This window comes from Aethina tumida, chromosome 4 (assembly GCF_024364675.1).
Source record: "Aethina tumida isolate Nest 87 chromosome 4, icAetTumi1.1, whole genome shotgun sequence".
Lineage (NCBI taxonomy): Eukaryota > Metazoa > Arthropoda > Insecta > Coleoptera > Nitidulidae > Aethina > Aethina tumida.
Genome location: NC_065438.1, coordinates 18,078,203 through 18,099,596, shown reverse-complemented (window position 1 = coordinate 18,099,596; position 21,394 = coordinate 18,078,203). Strand labels below are relative to the sequence as shown.

The following is a 21,394-nucleotide window of genomic DNA, read 5'->3' as shown; positions in this document are numbered from 1 at the left end:
ATTAACACAGATCGTAATCTCGAAAATTAACTTCAGTGCTTCTTTTTATGTCACTTGCTTTTTCAGCTAATTGAAAAGGTGCAATAGTATGAGTGTACGAAATTATTTTGCATTTAATTGACGTTAATCTATTTTAGAGGGTTTTTAATAATTTTTGGTTTTGTACCAATAAAATTTATAGGAGAATTTTGTAGCAACTGTACAGGTATGTAAGTTAATTCGATCACAAATTTTGAAAGCAAAACAAAAATTTAATGATTAAATATCTTCAACAACAAAATACTGATTTAGAATATTTGTGGAATTCATATTCAATTAGCACCCGTATAATTTAAAGTGGAAACAAGGACGATTCTTATTTTAGAGTTAAGATTTTAATTTATTAATATCGACATTATTTAAATAATATTTTAACTCAATTTTTGAAAGTTTCTAATAATTTCTATTCAGAATTTTTTAATTTAGTGGAAAAAAGGACGAAATGTCCACCTTTCTTATTTTAAATATTTCAATTTATCAGGATAAACATTGTTTAAATAATGTTTTAATCCAATTTTTTAAAATTTCTAACAATTGCTATTTAGAATTTTTTAAGGTAGTTAAAGCTCCAACAAATTTGAATTAAAACATAATGGTGTCTATCCTAATAACTTAATTGTTTACCCATATATCTAAAAATAATAAAATATGCAGTGTGACAAGAAACTCAATAATCAATTAAAAAGAATATTAACAAATTCTAAAATTGATATTCAATTAATACTTACCTGAACATTTTAAAGTGGAAAAAAGAATGAGATGTCTTTCTTATTTTAGGGTAAATATTTTAATTTATTAAAAAAGAGATTGTTTAAATAATGTTTTAACCCAATTTTTGAATAAAAAAGTAATGATCACTGTCTTAATAACTTAATTGTTTACCCGTCTCTAGAAATACTAAAAGATGCAGTATGACAAGGTGCTCAATAATGGAACAATAAAAAATTATTGATAATTTTTCAGATAACCATAATATGAACAATTCAAAGTAAAAAAAGGGTGAAGTATCCAATTTCCATATTTCAGAATACCTGTTTTAGGTGTTGAGTAAACAAATTATCCTCAAAATCCTTTCTGAAATGTCTGCTTAAGTTCTGAGTATTCATTAACACAGTTGAAGCTTTAATGATTTAAAATCTAAAGATGCATACTCCAATAACTTAATTTCTTATCCGTGTACCTAAAAGAACAAAAAAATAAACGCATCACGACACGGTACTCGCATCTGTCCGTCGAGGCTCGCAGGATTTCCTGGTCCGATTAGCATATTCGGCGTCAAAACTGGGTCCTCTGCGGCAGATTTCGTCCGCCACCGACTCCCATATAATGAAGCGGTAAAATGTAATTGTTAAATATCGACGTTATCAAATTAACTTTCGGTCGATGAATCAACGGCCGTCCAATTTGCATCAACGATCGGCGACAATTAAGCGATTTAGCCGCCGGCATGTTTATTTTAAACCAATTTTGCATAAACAAATAACGCAGTAACCGGTAAACGGTTTGGCGGGGCGTCGATCGAAACGTTTAATCGATGAAATTTCAAGCGTCGCATCGCGTACGAGTCGCCGCTTCCTGGAAGTCGAGTACGTTCGTTTCTCGAAAAAAATCTGTCACTTCTGAATAAGACAAGGTACATTCCTCACATTCGTGTAAATCCTGATGTTGGGATAACAATATGTTAGGTTGTGTTTTTTGCAGGTCATAATTCCGGTTTCTAAGTAATTTGGCCACCAAAGTTAAAAGATGAGGAGGCATCACGTATGAAAGTTGAGCAGGAACGGATCGAGGACGTGTTTCGGCTTTTGCTCAGGTACTCAGGAAATACTTCCCTTTGGTACCACTTCGGTATTTACCTTTATCTTCCATTAGCTTACATGTCCAGTCTTCCGGTACCAACCAGGTGGGTAGACCAACGTCTGGCCTTCAGGATGGCAGGGCAAAAATGCTGAAATTAACGTATTGGGGTCCTGTGCCTCGGTACGAGCGGGCATCCGAAGTGGCGGACGTGGAACCAGACGAGGCCTCGCGAGGCAGTAGCAGTACCGACGTACAGTCCGTACTGTCGTACTGTTGGAGGGCAGTTGGGGCAGTTAGCGAGGTAAATGGTATGTGTCGGCCGGTGCCGGAGTGATATCAAAGTCCATCGCTGGACCACGGTGGTGTACCTAATCAGGAATATATCGTTTAATTGGCGCGTGCAGGCTCGCAACCGTTTTCTATATGGTAAACAGCGCCCATTGCGACAATCTCAGAGTCGTCTAATTAGTCCCATTAGCAGCTAAGGACATGATTTCATGGAACCATTGCAACAGCGTCACGTCCAATCACTGTCCGAGCTCCGAGCTATTTTACAACAATTAGTTAAGTTTTCTTGAAATGTAGTTATTACATCTAAGGTAGCAGCTACCTCTTTGTCTAATTGCCCAACTACATGCACCCATTGTCGTACCGTCAGATTTTCATATTCATCACTATTTTTGCTCCTTTTCCCTTCGATGAGAATATTCAAATTAGCACACATGATTTTTATAACTTATTATTAAACTTCAAGAACATAACCTCACATTTTGCGTAAGTTATGCTGCTGTTATTGTAAGGGTTGACGTAAAAGTTTCCCTTTCCTATCCTCCATTAGATTTAAAGTACTAGGTACTTCTTTGTCTAATTGCTCAACTACAGGCAACCATTGTCTTACCGTCAGATTCTCATATTCATCACAATTTTTGCCCTTCTTTTTCTTCAGTGAGAATATTCAAATAAGTACTCATGATTTTTATGATTTATTGTCCAAACTTCAAGAACATAACCTCACATATCGTGTAAGTTATGATACTGTTACTATAAGGGCTGATGTCAAAGTTTCCCTTTCCTATCTACCATTAGTTCTAAGGCAGCAACTAACTCTTTGTTTAATTGTTTAACTATATATGCTCATTGTTGTAGTGTCAGATTTTTATATTCATCACAATTTTTGCCCTTCTTTTTCTTCAGTGAGAATATTCAAATAAGTACTCATGATTTTTATGATTTATTGTCCAAACTTCAAGAACATAACCTCACATATCGTGTAAGTTATGATACTGTTACTATAAGGGCTGATGTCAAAGTTTCCCTTTCCTATCCACCATTACTTCTAAGGTAGCAACTAACTTTTTGTTTAATTGTTCAACTATATATGCCCATTGTTGTAGTGTCAGATTTTCATATTCATCACAATTTTTGCCCTTTTTTTCTTCAGTGAGAATATTCAAATAAGTACTCATGATTTTTATGATTTATTGTCCAACTTCAAGAACATAACATCACATATCGTGTAAGTTATGATATTGTTACTATAAGGGCTGATGTCAAAGTTTCCCTTTCCGATCTACCATTACTTCTAAGGTAGCAACCAACTCTTTGTTTAATTGTTCAACTATATATGCCCATTGTTGTAGTGTCAGATTTTCATATTCATCACAATTTTTGCCCTTTTTTTCTTCAGTGAGAATATTCAAATAAGTACTTATGATTTTTATGATTTATTGTCCAAACTTCAAGAACATAACCCCACATATCGTGTAAGTTATGATATTGTTACTATAAGGGCTGATGTCAAAGTTTTCCTTTCCTATCTACCATTACTTCTAAGGTAGCAACTAACTCTTTGTTTAATTGTTCAACTATATATGCCCATTGTTGTAGTGTCAGATTTTCATATTCATCACAATTTTTGCCCTTTTTTCTTCAGTGAGAATATTCAAATAAGTACTCATGATTTTTATGATTTATTGTCCAAACTTCAAGAACATAACCTCACATATCGTGTAAGTTATGATACTGTTACTATAAGGGCTGATGTCAAAGTTTCCCTTTCCTATCTACCATTAGTTCTAAGGCAGCAACTAACTCTTTGTTTAATTGTTCAACTATATATGCCCATTGTTGTACTATCAGATTTTCATATTCATCACAATTTTTGCTTCTTCTTTCTTCAGTGAGAATATTCAAATAAGTACTCATGATTTTTATGATTTATTGTCCAAACTTCAAGAACATAACCTCACATATCGTGTAAGTTATGATACTGTTACTATAAGGGCTGATGTCAAAATTTCCCTTTCCTATCCACCATTACATTTAAGGTAGTAGCTACCTCTTTGTTTAATTGTTCAACTACATATGCACATTGTTGTACTGTCAGATTTTCATATTCATCACAATTTTTGCTCCATCTTTCTTCAGTGAGAATATTCAAATTAGTACTCATGATTTTTATGATTAATTGAACAAACTTTAAGAATGTAACCTCACATATTGTGTAAGTTACGATGCTGTTACTATAAGGGCTGATGTCAAAGTTTCCCTTTCCTATCCACCATTACATTTAAGGTAGTAGCTACCTCTTTGTTTAATTGTTCAACTATATATGCATATTGTTGTACTGTCAGATTTTCATATTCATCACAATTTTTGCTTCTTCTTTCTTCAGTGAGAATTATCAAATTAGTATTACCTCATATATTGCGTTATGTTCTTGAAGTTATGCAGTTGTTTCTGTAAGAGCTGATGTCAAAGTTTCCTCTTTTCTATCCACCGTTACATCTAAGGTAACAGGTACCTCTTTGTCTGATTGTCCAACTACATACAGCCATTGTCGTACCGTCAGATTATCATATTCATCATAATTTTTATTCCTTCTTCTTTCGGTTACAATATTCATATTTGTACACATAATTTTTATTATTTATTGACTAAACTGCAAGAACATAATCTCACACATTGCGTAAGTTATGCAGCTGTAACTGTAACAGCTGATGTTAAAGTTTCCCTTTCCTATCCATCATTGAAATCTCTGAAAGATCAACCAGCTTCATCCAACATTTCCACATCAATTCCCAGCCTCCCGTATAAAAATGCGGGCGCGCCGCTGGGAGTGTTGTCCAATAAACGATTGAAGAAGGCCTTTTCATTGCGAGCCGAGCTGAATCGAAAACTTTTTACCCGCTATCTTGTGAAAAGACCATTTTCGGAAAGAGACACCTTTGAAGTCCTCTAAGAAATAAGCAAATTAATTAGACTCGTCATATATTTATGGGCAGCGAATATAATGCAAAAACCCGTCCCATCCGCACCTGAATGATTATTTAATTGGCCGTTCCGACGCCAACTGGACGAACGGCCGTCATCCGTTGCGCATAACCAAACAAACAAAATTCGACTGTCAAAAAACCGGCAACGCAAAATTTCGAACGTGATGGGTAGGAAGTTCTTCGGGAAGGAGAAGCAGCCGTCGCCACGCACCAGGATCGACTCGACGCAGACCAGCTATCCGACGTCGTCGAGGGGCCGATCGTCGCGGCCGCATCCGCACACGCACCAGCCCAGGTCCGTCGAGCCGGAGGAGATGCTGAAGAACGTGAACGTGCAGCGGCTGCTGCAGGTGGCCCAGCTCAACGCCCAGGACATCATCGACGACGCGCGGGACGCCAAAGTCGCCCGGCTCAAGATGGCGAAGAAGGAGGCGGAAAGTGAGCTGCTGAAGTACAAGGAAGGGCGCGAGAAACGGCTGAACGAACTGACGGCGGACTACGACAGCGAACGGGCCGAGATCAACGAGATGGTGAACAAGGCGGCGCACGGGAAGATCGTGACGCTCCAAAACAACGCGGGCAAGAAGAAGGACAAGGTGATCGAGAAGCTGGTTCAGCTGGTGTGCGACATCAAGCCGCAGCTGCACCCGAACTTTTTGCTCAGGAAGAAGTTCGACGCCGAGTATCCCGAGGATGTGGATTAGTTCGGAGCTTTCTTGTAATACTTAAGATTTGTGTCCGTAACAAGAAAAAAATTGACCAGTGACCAATTTATCCACGTTTTTTCAATTACCCCCAATAATAAGAAGAAATAAATAATAATATTTACAGCGCACTCGCTCATGATTTTAATTAAGGTGAATAATTCAGAATATTCACCCAATTACCGTGAATGCGTACCGTAATTGCCATATAAAAATGTCCCGCTCGTTCCGAAATTTACTAAATAAGAAATACAATATGGTGCACCTGTCCTTTTTGCACGGCGCGTGCTTGCACTTTACGATTTTATCCGATATTTCGCCAATTAATCAAACAGGAAGATTTTACCGTTTATGTTGTGTTTGCATTTTTAATGTATTATAATTATGGAGCGACATGGTGTTTTAAGTGCTTGAATTTAAACGTTGCTCTCCTTAAATGGTTTATTCTGATGCTAGATAAACAAATATGAAGGATTTTTGTGTTATATAAAATAAATAATTTCCTATGCAAATTAATTATGAGTTAATCAACTTTAATTACTTTGAGTTATTAAAATAGAAATTTAAAACTAGACTACAGTATTCTTTCCATTGTTTAACTGTCGGATATAAGTTAATTTAGATTAGGTTGAGCTAACCACAAATCAGACCATAGTACTTAAAATTTAAATATTAAAATAAATATTTAAATATTTTTTACACTTTACACATGTTAAATTAACTGTAATTAGGTTGTGTTATAACAACAGCTTATATTCATATATTTGTTAAATATGCATCTTTAACGGTTTAACAGTTGGTATTAAATTAACTGTGATTAGGTGTGTTATAACAACAGAAAATTATAATAGAAATTTAAAAGTCAGGCTGTAATATTTGTTAAACATTCTCTTTTACAGTTTAACAGATATTAAATTAATTGGGATTAGGTTGTATTATAACAACAGAATATTAAAATAGAAACCTAGGAATAATATTCGTTGAATATTCAAATATCTTTACACATTAACAAGTTGACATTAAATTGATTAGGATTAAGTTGTGTTATAACAACAGATAAATAAAATAGAAATTTAAAAGTCTGGCTATGATATTCGTTAAATATTCAAATTTTCTACAATTTATCAGATAACATTAAATTAACTAGATTAACTGGAAATTTAAAAAGTAGGCTATAATATTTATTAAATATTCAAATATTTTACAGTTTAACAGTGACATTAAATTAACTGCAATTAGACTGTGTCATAACAACAGAAAATTAAAATAAAAAATTATAAGTCAGGCTATAATATTTGTTAAATATTCAAAACTTCTCCGTTGGTTGTTAGTATTAAATTAACTGAAATTAGGTTGTCATAACAACAGAAAATTAAAATAAAAATTTCTAAGCCAGGCTATAATAATTGTTAAATATTCAAAACTTTTGCGGTTTAACAGTTGGTATTAAATTAATTGTGATTAGGTCGTGTTATAACAACAGAAAATTATAATAGAAATTTAAAGATCAGGCTGTTATATTCATTAAATATTCTCTTTTACTGTTTAACAAATGACATTAAATTAACTGGGATTAGGTTGTATTATAACAACAGGATATTAAAATAAAAACCAGGGAGAACCTGGGAATAGGTTATATTATAATAAAAAATTATATTAGAAAAAGTCAAATATAATATTCGTTAAATATTCAAATATTTTACTGGCATTAAATTAACCGGGATTAGGTTGTGTTATAACAACAGAAAATTAAAATAAAAACCAGATAATAATATTCATTATATATTCAAATATTTTGCATTATAAGAAGATGACATTATATTAATTAGGATTAGGTTATAAGAACGTTATAAGAACAAATAAATAAAATAAAAATGTATAAGCCAGGCTATAATATTTATTAAATATTCAAAACTTTTACGGTTTAACAGTTGGTATTAAATTAACTAAAATTGGGTTGTCATAACAACAGAAAATTAAAATAAAAATTTATAAGCCAGGCTATAATATTTGTAAAAGATTCAAAATTTTTACGATTTAACAGTTGTACATATTCGTTAAATAATATATTCAAATATGTTACACACAAGTTAACATTAAATTAATTAGGATGTGTTATAACAACAGATAAATAAAATAGAAATATAAAAGACTGGCTATAATATTCGTTAAATATTCAAATTTTCTACAGTTTAACAGATAACATTAAATTAACTGGCTAGGTTTTGTTATAACAAGAAATTAAAATACAAATTTAAAAACTAGGTTTTAATATTCGTTAAATATTAAAATATTTTACAGTCTAACGGTTGACATTAAATTAACTGAAATTATGTTGTGTCATAACAAAAATAAAATAAAATTTTAAGAACCAGGCTATGGTATTTGTTAAATAAACTTTTAGGTTTATCAGTTATTAAATTAACTGAAATTAGATTGTGTCATAACAATAGAAAATTAAAATAAAAATTTCTAAGCCAGGCTATAATAACTGTTAAATATTCAAAACTTTTGCGGTTTATCAGTTGGTATTAAATTAACTGTGATTAGGTCGTGTTATAAATATTCTCTTTTACAGTTTAACAAAGGACATTAAATTAACTGTGATTAGGTTGTGTTATAACTACAGAAACTTATAATATAAATTTAAAAACAAGGTTATAATATTCGTTAAATATTTAAATATTTTACAGTTTAACAGTTGATATTGAATTAACTGAAATTAGCTTGTTAAATACTCAAATTTTTTTGTTGCCATTAAATTAACTGGGATTATGTTGTTATAACAACGGAAAATTTAAATAAAAATTTAAGTAAGTCTATAATATTCGTTAAATATACAAATCTTTTTGAATTTAACAGTTGGCATAAAATTAACTGAGGTTAGGTTGTGTTATAACAAAAAAAAATAAGGCAGGCTCTAATATTCGATAAACATTTTTTGGTTAACTAGTTGGCATTAAATTAACTGAAATTAGGTTGTTTTACAACAGAAAATTAAAATTGAAGTTATACTATAATATTCATTAAATATTCGAATATTTTGTAGTTTAACAGCTTTAAATTAACCTGGATTAGGTTGTGTTATAATAACAAAAAATTAGAATAGAAATATAAAAGGCAGCCCATAAAGTTCGTTAAGAATGCAAACCTCTCGAGTATGCAACACGAAGCAAAACAATCCATTATCGATTAATCGCATCTAGATCGGCCCGCCGACATTTTTATTTCCAGCCGACAGCAGTGATTAAAAGGAAAAAACCTGCGCACCACGTTTCCTGTGTGCACCGTTTCCGCTGGCCTAAAAACGATAAGTCCGTCCGGGTAAAATCCCTTTTAAAAATAATTATCATCGGCCGAAATCCAATAATTTATACGTAACCGGTGTGCAATTACGTTCGGTGAACGCACCGCGTATACGCAGGGGATGGCCGGCCGTGTAATCAACTCTTCCTGTTTGATTAATTAATCAATATCGGGGCTTAATAAAATCGTGAGGTGTAAGCACGAGCCGCACTACATCAACGGCAGGTGCGCGCCAGAACCCAGAACCGGGCCTCGTGAACAAAATGAGAAAAAATAATATTGAAAATTACACAACTCGCGTCCAATTTCCAAAACTGTGCCATTCCGGTACTCACTTCTCACCTCGTCCGACCAATTATGGTTTTATTGTCTATCATTTCCTGACGAAGTTGCATAACTTTGGTTTCATCTGGTCAAAAGTGGTAAACAAGTTGAAGATTAATAAAGTCATGCAAAATTCTAGTGTAACATGTCTGGAAAGAAGATTCATGCAAAGGATCTTATCGAAAAATATACTACATAAATTAAGTGAGAACAACAAAATTAGATGTTTGACAATTGCCAATTTTCTCCTTACACGCAACGCAAATGAGCCTTTTGTTGATCGTATGGTTGTAAAAGGTGATTAAGACAATGACAAGTTTGGACAATGGATTGAAACTGATAAACCTGGTGGAACAATACTTAATAGAATTGAAAAATGGTTGTTGTCATAACAAAATCTAATCCCAGGTTAATCAAATCAAACAAAATAATTGAGTATTTAACGAATATTATATCCTGACTATTATATTTCTATTATAATTTTTTGTTGTTATAGCACAACCTAACCCCAGTTAGTTTAATGTTATGTGTTAAAAGATTTGAATATTTAACGAATATTATAGTTTGGTTTTTAAATTTCTATTTTATTTATCTGTTGTTATAACACAACCTAATCATAGTTAATTTAATATCAACATGTTAAAGTGTAACATATTTGAATATATTATTTAACGAATATGTACAACTGTTAAATCATAAAAGTTTTGAATCTTTTATTCCAATTTAATAGTTTAGTTTAATTTAATGTTAACTTGTTAAAGTGTAAAATATTTGAATATTTAACGAATATTATTCCCTGTTTTTTATTTTACCTAATCCTGGCTGATTTAAAGTCAACTGTTAAACTATAAAATATTTGAATATTTAATGAATATTATAGTATAACTAATTATACAATTTTAATTTTCTGTTATAAAACAACCTAATCCCAGTTATTTTAATGCCAACTTGCTAACTATAATATATTTATATAATATTATAGCCTGACTTATTTTTTGTTGTAATAACACAACCTAATCCCAGTTAATTTTATGCCAATTGTTAAATTTTAAAAGATTTGTATATTTAATTAATAGTATAGACTGTCTTTTAATTTTTTAATTAAATTTTCTGTTGTTATAACAACCTAATTCCGGTTAATTTAATACCAACAAAATATTTGAGTATTTAACAACCTAATTTCAATTAATTTAATGTCAACTTTTAAACTATAAAATATTTGAATATTTAACGAATATTATAACCTAGTTTTTAAATTTTCTGTTATAACACAACTTAATCATAGTTAACTAAATACCAACTGTTAAACCTTAAAAGTTTTGAATATTTAACAAATATTATAGCCTGACTTATAAATTTTTATTTTAATTTTTTGTTATTATGACCTTAAAATTTTTGATTATTTAGCAAATATCATAACCTGGCTTATAAATTTTTATTTTAATTTTCTGTTGTTATGACACAAACTAATTTTAGTTAATTTAATGTCAACTGTTAAACTGTAATATATTTGAATATTTAACGAACATTATAACTTAGTTTTTAAATTTCTATTTTAGTTTTCAACCTAGTCAATTAATTTAATGTCATCTGTTAAACTGTAAAAAATTTGAATATTTAACGTATTAAATTTCTATTTTATTTATCTGTTGTTTTAACTCAACCTAATCATAGTTAATTTAATATCAACTTGTTAAAGTGTAACATATTTGAATATATTGTTTAACGAATATGTACAACTGTTAAATCGTAAAAGTTTTGAATTTTTTACAAATATTATAGCCTAGCTTATAAATTTTAATTTTAAATTTCTGTTGTTATGACAACCTAATTTTAGTTAATTTAATACCAACTGTTAAACCGTAAAAGTTTTGAATATTTAATAAATATTATAGCCTGGCTTATAAATTTTTATTTTATTTATTTGTTCTTATAACACAACCTAATCCTAATTTAATGTCAATTTCTTAAAATGCAAGATATTTGAATATTTAATGAATATTATTATCTGGTTTTTATTTTAATTTTCTGTTGTTATAACACAACCTAATCCCGGTTAATTTAATGCCAGTAAAATATTTGAATATTTAACGAGTAATATAACCTGACTTTTAAATTTTTTATATAATTTTCTGTTATTATAATATAACCTAATCCCAGTTAATTTGATATCACCTGTTAAACTGTAAAAGAGAATATTTAACAAATATTACAGCCTGATTTAAATTTCTAAATTTAATATTCTGTTGTTATAACACAACTTAATTAATATATTTAATGTAATATCAACTGTTAAACCGTAAAAGTTTTGATTATTTAACAATTATTACAATCTGGCTTTTATGTTTCTGTATTAATTTTCTGTTATTAAAACACAAACTAATCCCAATTAACATTAACAAATTTATTTCTAGTTTTTAAACTGTAAAATATTTGAATATTTAATGAATATTGTAGCCTAGTTTTTAAATTTTTATTTTAATTTTCTGTTATTATAACAGCCTAATCCCAGTTAATTTAGTGCCAACTTTTAAACTGTTTAAATCGGAGGTGAACCCTGAAGTTTATCTTCTCTTCAGCTCCAAAAATTCAATTTTTTTTTCTCGTCGCATGGCAAACATGGCAAAAAATTGTTGATTGTCATGACCAACTCAAATAACCATAAAGAAAGTTATGTTATTTTGACTTAAACATTAAAATTGTAAATTGTGTTTTGCGGTACCTAACATCTATCTAGTACGAGTAGTATTTCAGGTAAAACTTATTGTCAGCGTTTTGCCGGTTGAGATCTTCGTGCAGACCATTAACATTTATCCGTTTTGGGAAGCACCGGCCAGACCATATCGGTGCGAGCGTTGGCAATTGAAGAAATTAACTAAGAAATTCTGTCGAGCCCTATAAGAGGAATTGGATAGTGGCGGCAATCTCGAAGCGGACCGTTACGCGCATCCGCCGATCGGTGGATAGGAGTGACGGCAGAATCGCGCTCCGTATACTGCAACGAGCGGCTAATTGTCCGGTTATTCTATGCTAATTTGTCTGCCACTAAAATGTGTTATTATTTTGTCATCAGTAATGTGTATTTTCCGATCTACTAGATTCAAACTGTTAATTGTCTGTGTAATGTGTTAATGAGTATTTTTATCTTACGTCATCTTCATTGGACTAAACGATGAAATTATGTTTTCATTTAAATTCTAATTAGGACTATTTCTTAGAAGGACTGTATTTTTATAGAAAATTCAAAAAACAGCAATTACTAACTACAAATTAATATTAGAATTTAAATAATGGAAACTGATGAAAAAAAGAAAAATTAAATAAAGTGTAAAAAATTATTATTATTAAGATATTAATAATAAAGATCATATTGTCAAATATAATGAGGAGGATATTAATATTAATAGAAATGATAAAGTTCCCAAAAATTTAGGAATCTGGAAAATATATTAACAAAAATTATTGAATTAAAATTGTTGAAAATGAAGGAAACTCTGACGAGCTGATTAAGTATTTAAAAATTAATAATAATAAAAAATAATGATGAAAAAAAAACATTAAAAAAGTGTAAAAAAATATTATTATTATTAAGACATTAATAATAACGATCAAGTTTCCAAGTAAATTGATAAATTATATTATAAACAATAAATGTATATATTAGGTTCCTCCTATATATTTTACAATCAAGTATCTTTCTTAAAATATTTAGAGACAGACGAAAAATAGAAAAAAAAAATAAAAAAGCGTAAAAAATTATAATGAGGACATTAATAATAATGATAAAGTTCTCAAAAATTTAAAAATTTAGAAATTATTAACAAAAAACAACAATTATTATTATTTTTATTAACAAGATAAAGTTGTTAAAAATGACAGAATTTTAAAAAAATTGATAACTTATGCTAAGAATAAAAAAAATAAATGTATATATTTAGGTTACTTATGTATATTTTATAAAGAATTATAATTCTTCAATATTTAGACAAATATAAATAATAATAATGATGAGGTTCTCAATTCTGAAAAAATATGTTGAAATTGTTTCCTCTAATAAATTGATAAAATATATTAAAAATAAAAAAGAGAAATAAATATTAGTTACTTATGTATATTTTAATGTACAATTTTTACAATATTTTCAAACTAAAAAAAGAGAGAAAAAAAATTCAAATCAAAATTTTTGAAACTTTTTAATTTTGACAATTTGAAGTATAAGTAAAAAAATATAAATATTGAAATTAAGGTATAAATAATAATAACAATAATATTAGAAGTTTCAAAATCAAGATACAAAATATCTTATAGTTAATTATAAAAAAGCAAACGTGACATGAATGTACTTTTAAATTTGAATTATTTAAATTAATTTGATATATCCCAAAAAATAAAAATATGATTATTTTGCTAGATTTTATTATAATGAATAACAACAGAAATTTTAATTTAATTTGATTATGTAATGTTACTTTAATATTTAGTAAAAGTAATTTTCAAATTAATGAGTTTTCCTAATAATTTAATTCATAAATTTTTTGTATGTTTGCATTTCTAAAATGTGAACAAAGGTGTAGATTAGTTGATCAATGAATTAATTATAAACTTCGTTCAACTTGGTTAATTATAAATTATATTTGTGTTTAGTTAGGATTAATTAAAAATTTTAATACTAGTTATTTGGTTTAGAGAAGAGAAAATATAAAACGTCCCAAAAATATAAAAATTTAAAAAATATCAATTCAAATTAAAATTTTAATTATTTTAATTAATTTCGATAAATTTAAAAAAAAAATGAAAATAGATAAAAAATATAAATATTGGAAGTGTTTTAAAAATATAGAATTTTAAAAAATAATAATTCAATTTAAAATTTTAATTAATACTAATTTGGACAAATTCTAAATATTAACGAATAAGATATAAGTAAAAACCTTTTTAAATATTAATATAATATTAAGAAATTATCTATAATTTCAGGCAGGATAGAAAGAGAAAATAAAAAACATCCTAACAAACTTTAAAATGTATCAAAATAGGCAAATATATAAGCAAAAAAAAATATAAATAGTGGAATTATATTATGAAATCATTTATAATTTCTGAGGTTTTTTAAAAAATATGGTATTTTATAAAATTTTACTTCAAATTTTAATTAATAATTAATTTGCACAAATTCTAAAAATTATCAAATAAAATGTGAGTAAAAAAATTAAATATAAACGTGTTAAAAAACTATAAAAATTTTAAAAATGTTAATTCAAATTAAAATTTTAATTATTTTAATTAATTTTGACAAAATTTAGAGAGTATAAAAATATATATAAAAGTAAAAAATATAAATATTGGAATTATATTATGAAACCAAAATAAAATTTTAATTAACATAATTAATTTGGACAAATTCTAAAAATTATTAAATAAAATATAAGCAAAAAAATTATAAATATTAGTATAATATTAAGAAACTAATTATAATTTCATACTGGATGAAAAGAGAAAATAGAAAGTGCTTTAAAAATATAGAATTTAAAAAAATAATTCAAATTAAAATTTTAATTAATGTAATTAGTTTAAACAAATTAGATATAAGTAAAAAATCATTTAAATATTAGAATAATATTAAGAAACCATTTATAATTTCAGAGAAAATAGAAATATTATTTAAAAATGTTAATTTAAATTAAAATTTTAATTATTTTAATTAATTTCGACAAATTCCAGCAAATTTAGAAACTAGATATAAGTAAAAAATATAAGAATTTTTGATGTTAATAAAACTAATATTAGATAGAAGTTTAGTCCAAAATTTTTCAAAATTAATACATAAAACTTCTTATAATCAAGTGACAAAAAATTATTATTAACCAATCAACAATTTGAATAAATTATAAATTCTTTTCATGGTAATTTAATTCATCATTTTTGATTATATAATTTTTTGTATATTACAATTCTTAAAAGTGAACAAAGGTGTAAATTAGTTTTGATGAATTAAATATATTAATTATAAACTATTTAAACTTCGTTGAATTTTAAATTATATTTGTGTTATAATTATAATTGATTAAACATTTTAATAATAGTTATTTTTTTAATAGGAATAATAAATTAAACAAATATTATAAATCAACATATATTTTATTCAATACATATACATACAATTTAAAAATTTACATAGTCACCGGTTAAAATTAAATAGAAAATCAATAAGTATCAATATTAAAACATTTAATGTTCCTAGTAATTTTTTTAAATAAAACTTATACACCCCTTAAATGGTAATTAACTATATATACAAGTCTTAGGCTAAAACAAATCGTACATAATTTTTACAAAAATCTTTGGTTTTCAAAGCTGTATGAAGTTCTACTAACAGACTTTCGATGAAAATGCATTAGTAAAACTGGTAAGTGCAAATATGGAACATGGTGCAATTTTTTTTACACATTATATAACCTAAATTACTCTGTACTTCATGATTCTTCATCCTACTATCTTAAAATTTTGTTTTAATTAATTAATCATTAAGAGTATTTATTAATATTTTTAATAAGTCTGAAATATACATTTTTTTTACAGAGCTTGGGTAACAAAATATAATTTGGACACTATTTGCACTTTATACAAACAAACGGTAACGATCCATTCTCGAACGAAAAATCCTTAGACTAGACTGGTATTTAAGTCCCAAAAAAAAAAACTCTATGTACAATAAACCAATATAATTAAGCTGTACCTCGTGTTTCCCCCCAAAAATTATCAATCAACACAATAAAACTAACGAATTATCATAAAAACAGTACAGTCGCTAAGCGTATTTCTTGCTTTGGTCCGCTAAAATTTCATCATCGTCTGGACGGCAAAACGTTTATGGCAAAATGAACTCAATGGCCGAGACTAAACATTGAAGATGGCACTTCGTCGATCACGGGCATCAAAATGGCACGAGTACGTCATCCGACTTTGGCCCCGCATTTACAACATCAACATCAACAATCGGGCGAGCGTGGAGAAGGAACGTGGGCGGTCTCCCCGGCAAACTCTTAGCTGCTGCTGCTGACCTCCGACTTGACGTCGTCCATGCGGACGTCCGTCGGCCTGTAGACGCTCGAGATGACCGATTCGGGGACGGAGGGATGCTGCGACTCCCTGTGCCTCCTCAGGTCGACCTTCCTCTGGAATGCCTTTTCGCAGAGGCCGCAGGAAAACGGCTTGTAGCCCGTGTGCTTGCGCATGTGCGTTATCAGATTTGACGATTGGCTGAACGCTTTCGAGCACACGACGCACTTGTGAGGTTTTTCGCCTGTAACAAGGACAAGATAATTAGTAGGGTAGCTTGTGGGGTTTCGAAATCGGCTCCCCCCTCTCCCCCCTCGTAGCAGCCGTGCCGCTCCGGGGAGCCGGATTTGATTACGGGTAATGCTAAACCGTGTAAAGATTATTGCGAAAGGTTAGACGGTGGCAATGGTGCGTTTAATGAAGGGTAACGTCTGTATTTCGTACGAGATGCGGGTGTTTAAACCTTCGACACAAACACGGGACTATTAATGTTCCATCACGTTTAACTTTGGCGGTGATAAGGAGGTTGGCCGGTTTTGGTATTGGGTGTTGATTTATGTGATTGAAAAACTTTTTTTTTTATTCTTCATAAGTTTGTCAAATTTCCATATAAAGGTCGACCACAATGTCCATTGAAAAAATGATTCCATTCACATGCTAAAACGCTGCTAATGGCTTTGGCTTTTTTCTGTGAGTCATTTGAAAAAGTTTCGAATAAATTCGATAATCTGTTATTGTCAACGGTCAGATTTATCGATTTTTTAGGCTAATGCTGTTCGTCATTAGCATAAATTAATACAACTTTTCAACTAGATCACTTGGACAAGTACGAGGTAAATGATAATATAATATTTGATGTTCTCACATTAATTAACTAATTATTATTTCACTGACTAATCGTAGTTAATATAATGAACAGATGGTTATCCGAATCAATAAGCAATCGACAGGACTCCAGAAGGAGAAATCAATTAATATAAAAAAGTGAATTCATAATTACTAAAAAAGTATTAACTGACTAAAAAATTCATAGAATTTTCGGTTAAACGTGTCTATAGTAAGCTTAATTATAGAAAAAAAACTTGACATTTGTTTGAAGTGCTCAAATATTCTTGTAATACAAAAAACCTATTTTAATCTTTTTTCTTTCCATGAAAATTAAATAAACAAAATTTTAAAAATTTCAGGTCAATTAAAGATTTTGTAATATAATTTTTAATTCCTTATTTTAAATGGAATTTTAATTAATTTTAATTTTTAGTCAATTAAACATTTTAAAAATAATTTACGAAAATTATTTAGTATTAAATATTTAATTAGAACTAACTAATTAAAGGACAATAAAAAAATAAAATAAAATAAAATATTTGATTTTAATTAAACAAATATTATTAATATTACATAATAAAAATTAATCAAATTAAATATTTTTGAAATTAAAACTTGTAATAAAAATATTTAGTAAATTTATTATTTTACATTATTTTTGATGAGAAATTAATTTAAAAATAAAAATATGTTTTTAAAAGTTCAAATTAAATATAATAAATTAATTTGATCATTAAATTAAATTATCAATTAAATAGTGAAGTCTTAATTTATTTAATTTAGATAGAAAAAACTCTTAATTAAATCTAATAATATAAAACTTGTAATTTTTAAATTATTTATTTTAAATGAATAATATATAACTTTAATTAATTAAATATTAAATGCACGAACGTTTTAATAATTAATATGAATTAAATATTCTTGAAAGTAATAAAAAATACATATTTAGTAAATTTGTTATTTAATATTATTTTTGGTGACAGATTAATTTAAAAATAAATATATTTGTTTTTAAAAGTTTAAATTATATAACATAAATTAATTTGATAACTTAACCAATGCTGAAAAATAAAATAAAAAAATTAAAAATTAAAGTTAAAAAAAATTTATCATTTAAAGAGTGATTTAATTTAAATAGAAAAAAACTAATTATATTTAATAAGGTAAAATTTTATTTATTTTAAGTGGGAATATTTAATTTTAATTAAATAAATATTAAATACACCAACATTGTTATAATTAAATTAATATTTAGAAAAATTGTTGTTTTATATTATTTTCGATGAGAAATTAAAATAAAAGTAAAAATACTTGTTTTTAAAAGTTCAAATTAAATATATTAAATTAATACGATAATTTAAAAAAAATGTTGAAAAATAACGTAAAGAATTTTAAAATTACCAATTAAATAGTGATTAATTTATTTAATTTAAGTAGACAAAAACTCTTAATTAAATCTAACAATGTAAATTTTGTAATTTATAAAATTATTTGTTTTAAGTGAAAATATTTCATTTTAATTAAATAAACATTAAATACACCAACATTCTAATAATTATTTAATTAAATTTAATATTTTTGAAAGTAAAACTTGTAATAAAAAATATTTATTTAGTAAAGTTATTTTTATTATTTTGATGAGACATTCATATAAAAATAACAATATTTGTTTTTAAAAGTTCAAATTAATTATAATAAATTAATTTGATAAATTAAAAAATATTGAAATATAAATAATTTTAAAATTAAGGACAAGAAAAAAATTAATCAATTAAACACAGATGAGTCTTAACTAATTTAATTTAAATAGACAAAAACTCTTAATTAAATATGATAATGTAAAATATGTAATGTTTAAATTAATTGTTTTGAATGAAAATATTCAATTTTAATTAAATAAATATTAAGTACATTCTAATAATTAATTTAAATTAAATTAAATATTCTTAAAAGTGAATCTTAATAAAACATATTTAGTAAATTTGTTATTTTATTTTATTTTTGATGATAAATAAATTTAAAAATAAAAAATGTTGAAAATAATGTAAAGGATTTTAAAATTAAAGGCAAAAAATCAATTTATCAATTAAACAGTAAATAATCTTAATTTATTAAACTTAAATAAACAAAAATTCTTAATTAAATCTAATAAACAATTTGTTTTAAATGAATGATTTAAATATTAATTTTAATTAAATAAATGTTAATTAAATTTAAATTAAATTACATATTATTGAAAGTAAAATTTTTAATAAAAAATATTCGGTAAATTTGTTACTTATTTTTTTGACAGATTAATTTAAAATTAATTGTTTTTAAAAGATCTATAATTAATTTTTAAGAATCTAAAAAATGTTAAAAAACAATAAAAAAAAAATTAAAATTAAATAACTGAATTAAGTGTAAAAAAATTTAAAAATATTTGTATTTTGTAAAAAATTATAAACAATCAAATAAAAAAATTAATATTAAAAGAGTATAAGAAGAATAATTTTTTAATTGAAGATAAATTCATTTTAAAAATTTAAAATTTATTAAAAATTAAGAAAAATTCCAATATTTCATTTTCATTTACATTGTTCATTAAACAGAGAAAATATTAACATAAAAAATAAATTAGAACATTAAAAAATTGATTTTTTAAGAAAATCCACTTAATTTATTTAAGTACTCCACACCAACCCTCAATCATAATAGTTTCATTTGCCCGCCAATAAAGGAAAAAACATCCAATCAAACAAACACATCACACAAAGAACAATAATTGAGTTTTCATTGGACTCGTGAACAAACACGACGTTCATTCGACCGAATACGTTTCATATTTATTCAAGATTTTCATTTACGATTTCTGTCCGACGTTATTATTTCAACAACACCATTCCACGATTAAATAAACTTAATTGATTTACACGTACGTGACATCTGTAGAAATTATTGTTTACTTTTTTATCTTATTAAACGTACAATTCCGCGTTTATTTTCACTTAAATGTCGGTACTAATTGGCTTATTATGTGGTATATTTTACGTTAAGTGGCCGCAACGTGTAATTGAGTCGAACGGTTATTGATAATAATTTCTGGACTAAGTATTTGTTATGAAACATAATTTCCATTGTGTCCCGATAAAATTATAAGGTTAGCTTGGAAAAAAATTTACCAAGTACATCATCTATTGTTTTATTACGGCAACGCGCAACAAAATAATTTATAAAACTGTTACAATATAAATAAATTATGCAAATGTCGGCTTGGCGGACGCGGACCAATTACTAAATTATCCCTATGACAAGTGATATTTAACGTCTGATAATGCGTGCATGTAACACAGTTTTTCACTAAACCATATGAATATATTTTTCCCCCGGGCCATTCGGTAATTTTCATTATTCAGTAAGTAAGTACACCCCGGCAACATCGGTTTCAATTATGCTAATGAAGGCTATTTGTTTATCGATAAGATCACCGTCGGACGGACTGGATGACTTCATTCAGTTTTGAGCCGTTTTGGAAAACTGAACTCGACATTTCGATCGGAATGTCGCCCGCAAAATGTTTCCCAATCTAACCTGAAAAAAATGTATAAGGCAAAGAAATCAGCATACATTCCGTGCAGCATTTAAATGCTTGCCGCAATCAATTTTTCCATCCATCGGGTCGGATCAATGAAGATGCCACGACGACGATTAGACGAACTTGGCTGTGGCGGCTTTTGATTGAGATGAAAAATTAACGCAAAAACGTCGCGATTAATTAAAAATGAATTCGGTTTCTGCACGTACGTGGTACGCGTTAATCAACTGCGACGGGTATTAGAATTTTTGGAATTGTCTTCCGAAGCAACACCAACAATGGCCATACAAACTGGTTGATAAACTAAGGTTTTTGGTCGTAATACTTGAAGAAGAAATGTTCCCCTTGTTCACTCCTTGTTTCAAAGCATTAAGTTGTATAATAAGATTTCCTTGTCTTGGTTTGAGTTTTCCATCTTATTAAAAATTATAATTATATTTTTAATTCAGAAATTTTATTAATTTTACACATAATTTATTAAA

At 27.5% G+C, this 21,394-nt stretch overlaps 1 protein-coding gene across 2 annotated transcripts in view; it reads right to left on the bottom strand.

The window, feature by feature from the left end:
* Positions 1-15,979: 15,979 nt before the first annotated feature.
* Positions 15,980-21,394, bottom strand: part of LOC109599739 (zinc finger protein 91-like) — a 68,188-nt gene continuing 62,773 nt past the window's right edge. For both annotated transcript variants that reach the window (XM_049966825.1, XM_020015763.2), the window contains exon 6: positions 15,980-16,751. In XM_049966825.1, the coding sequence (XP_049822782.1) occupies positions 16,492-16,751 (260 nt within the window). In that variant the 3' untranslated portion in view covers positions 15,980-16,491. The remainder of the gene's footprint in view (positions 16,752-21,394) is intronic.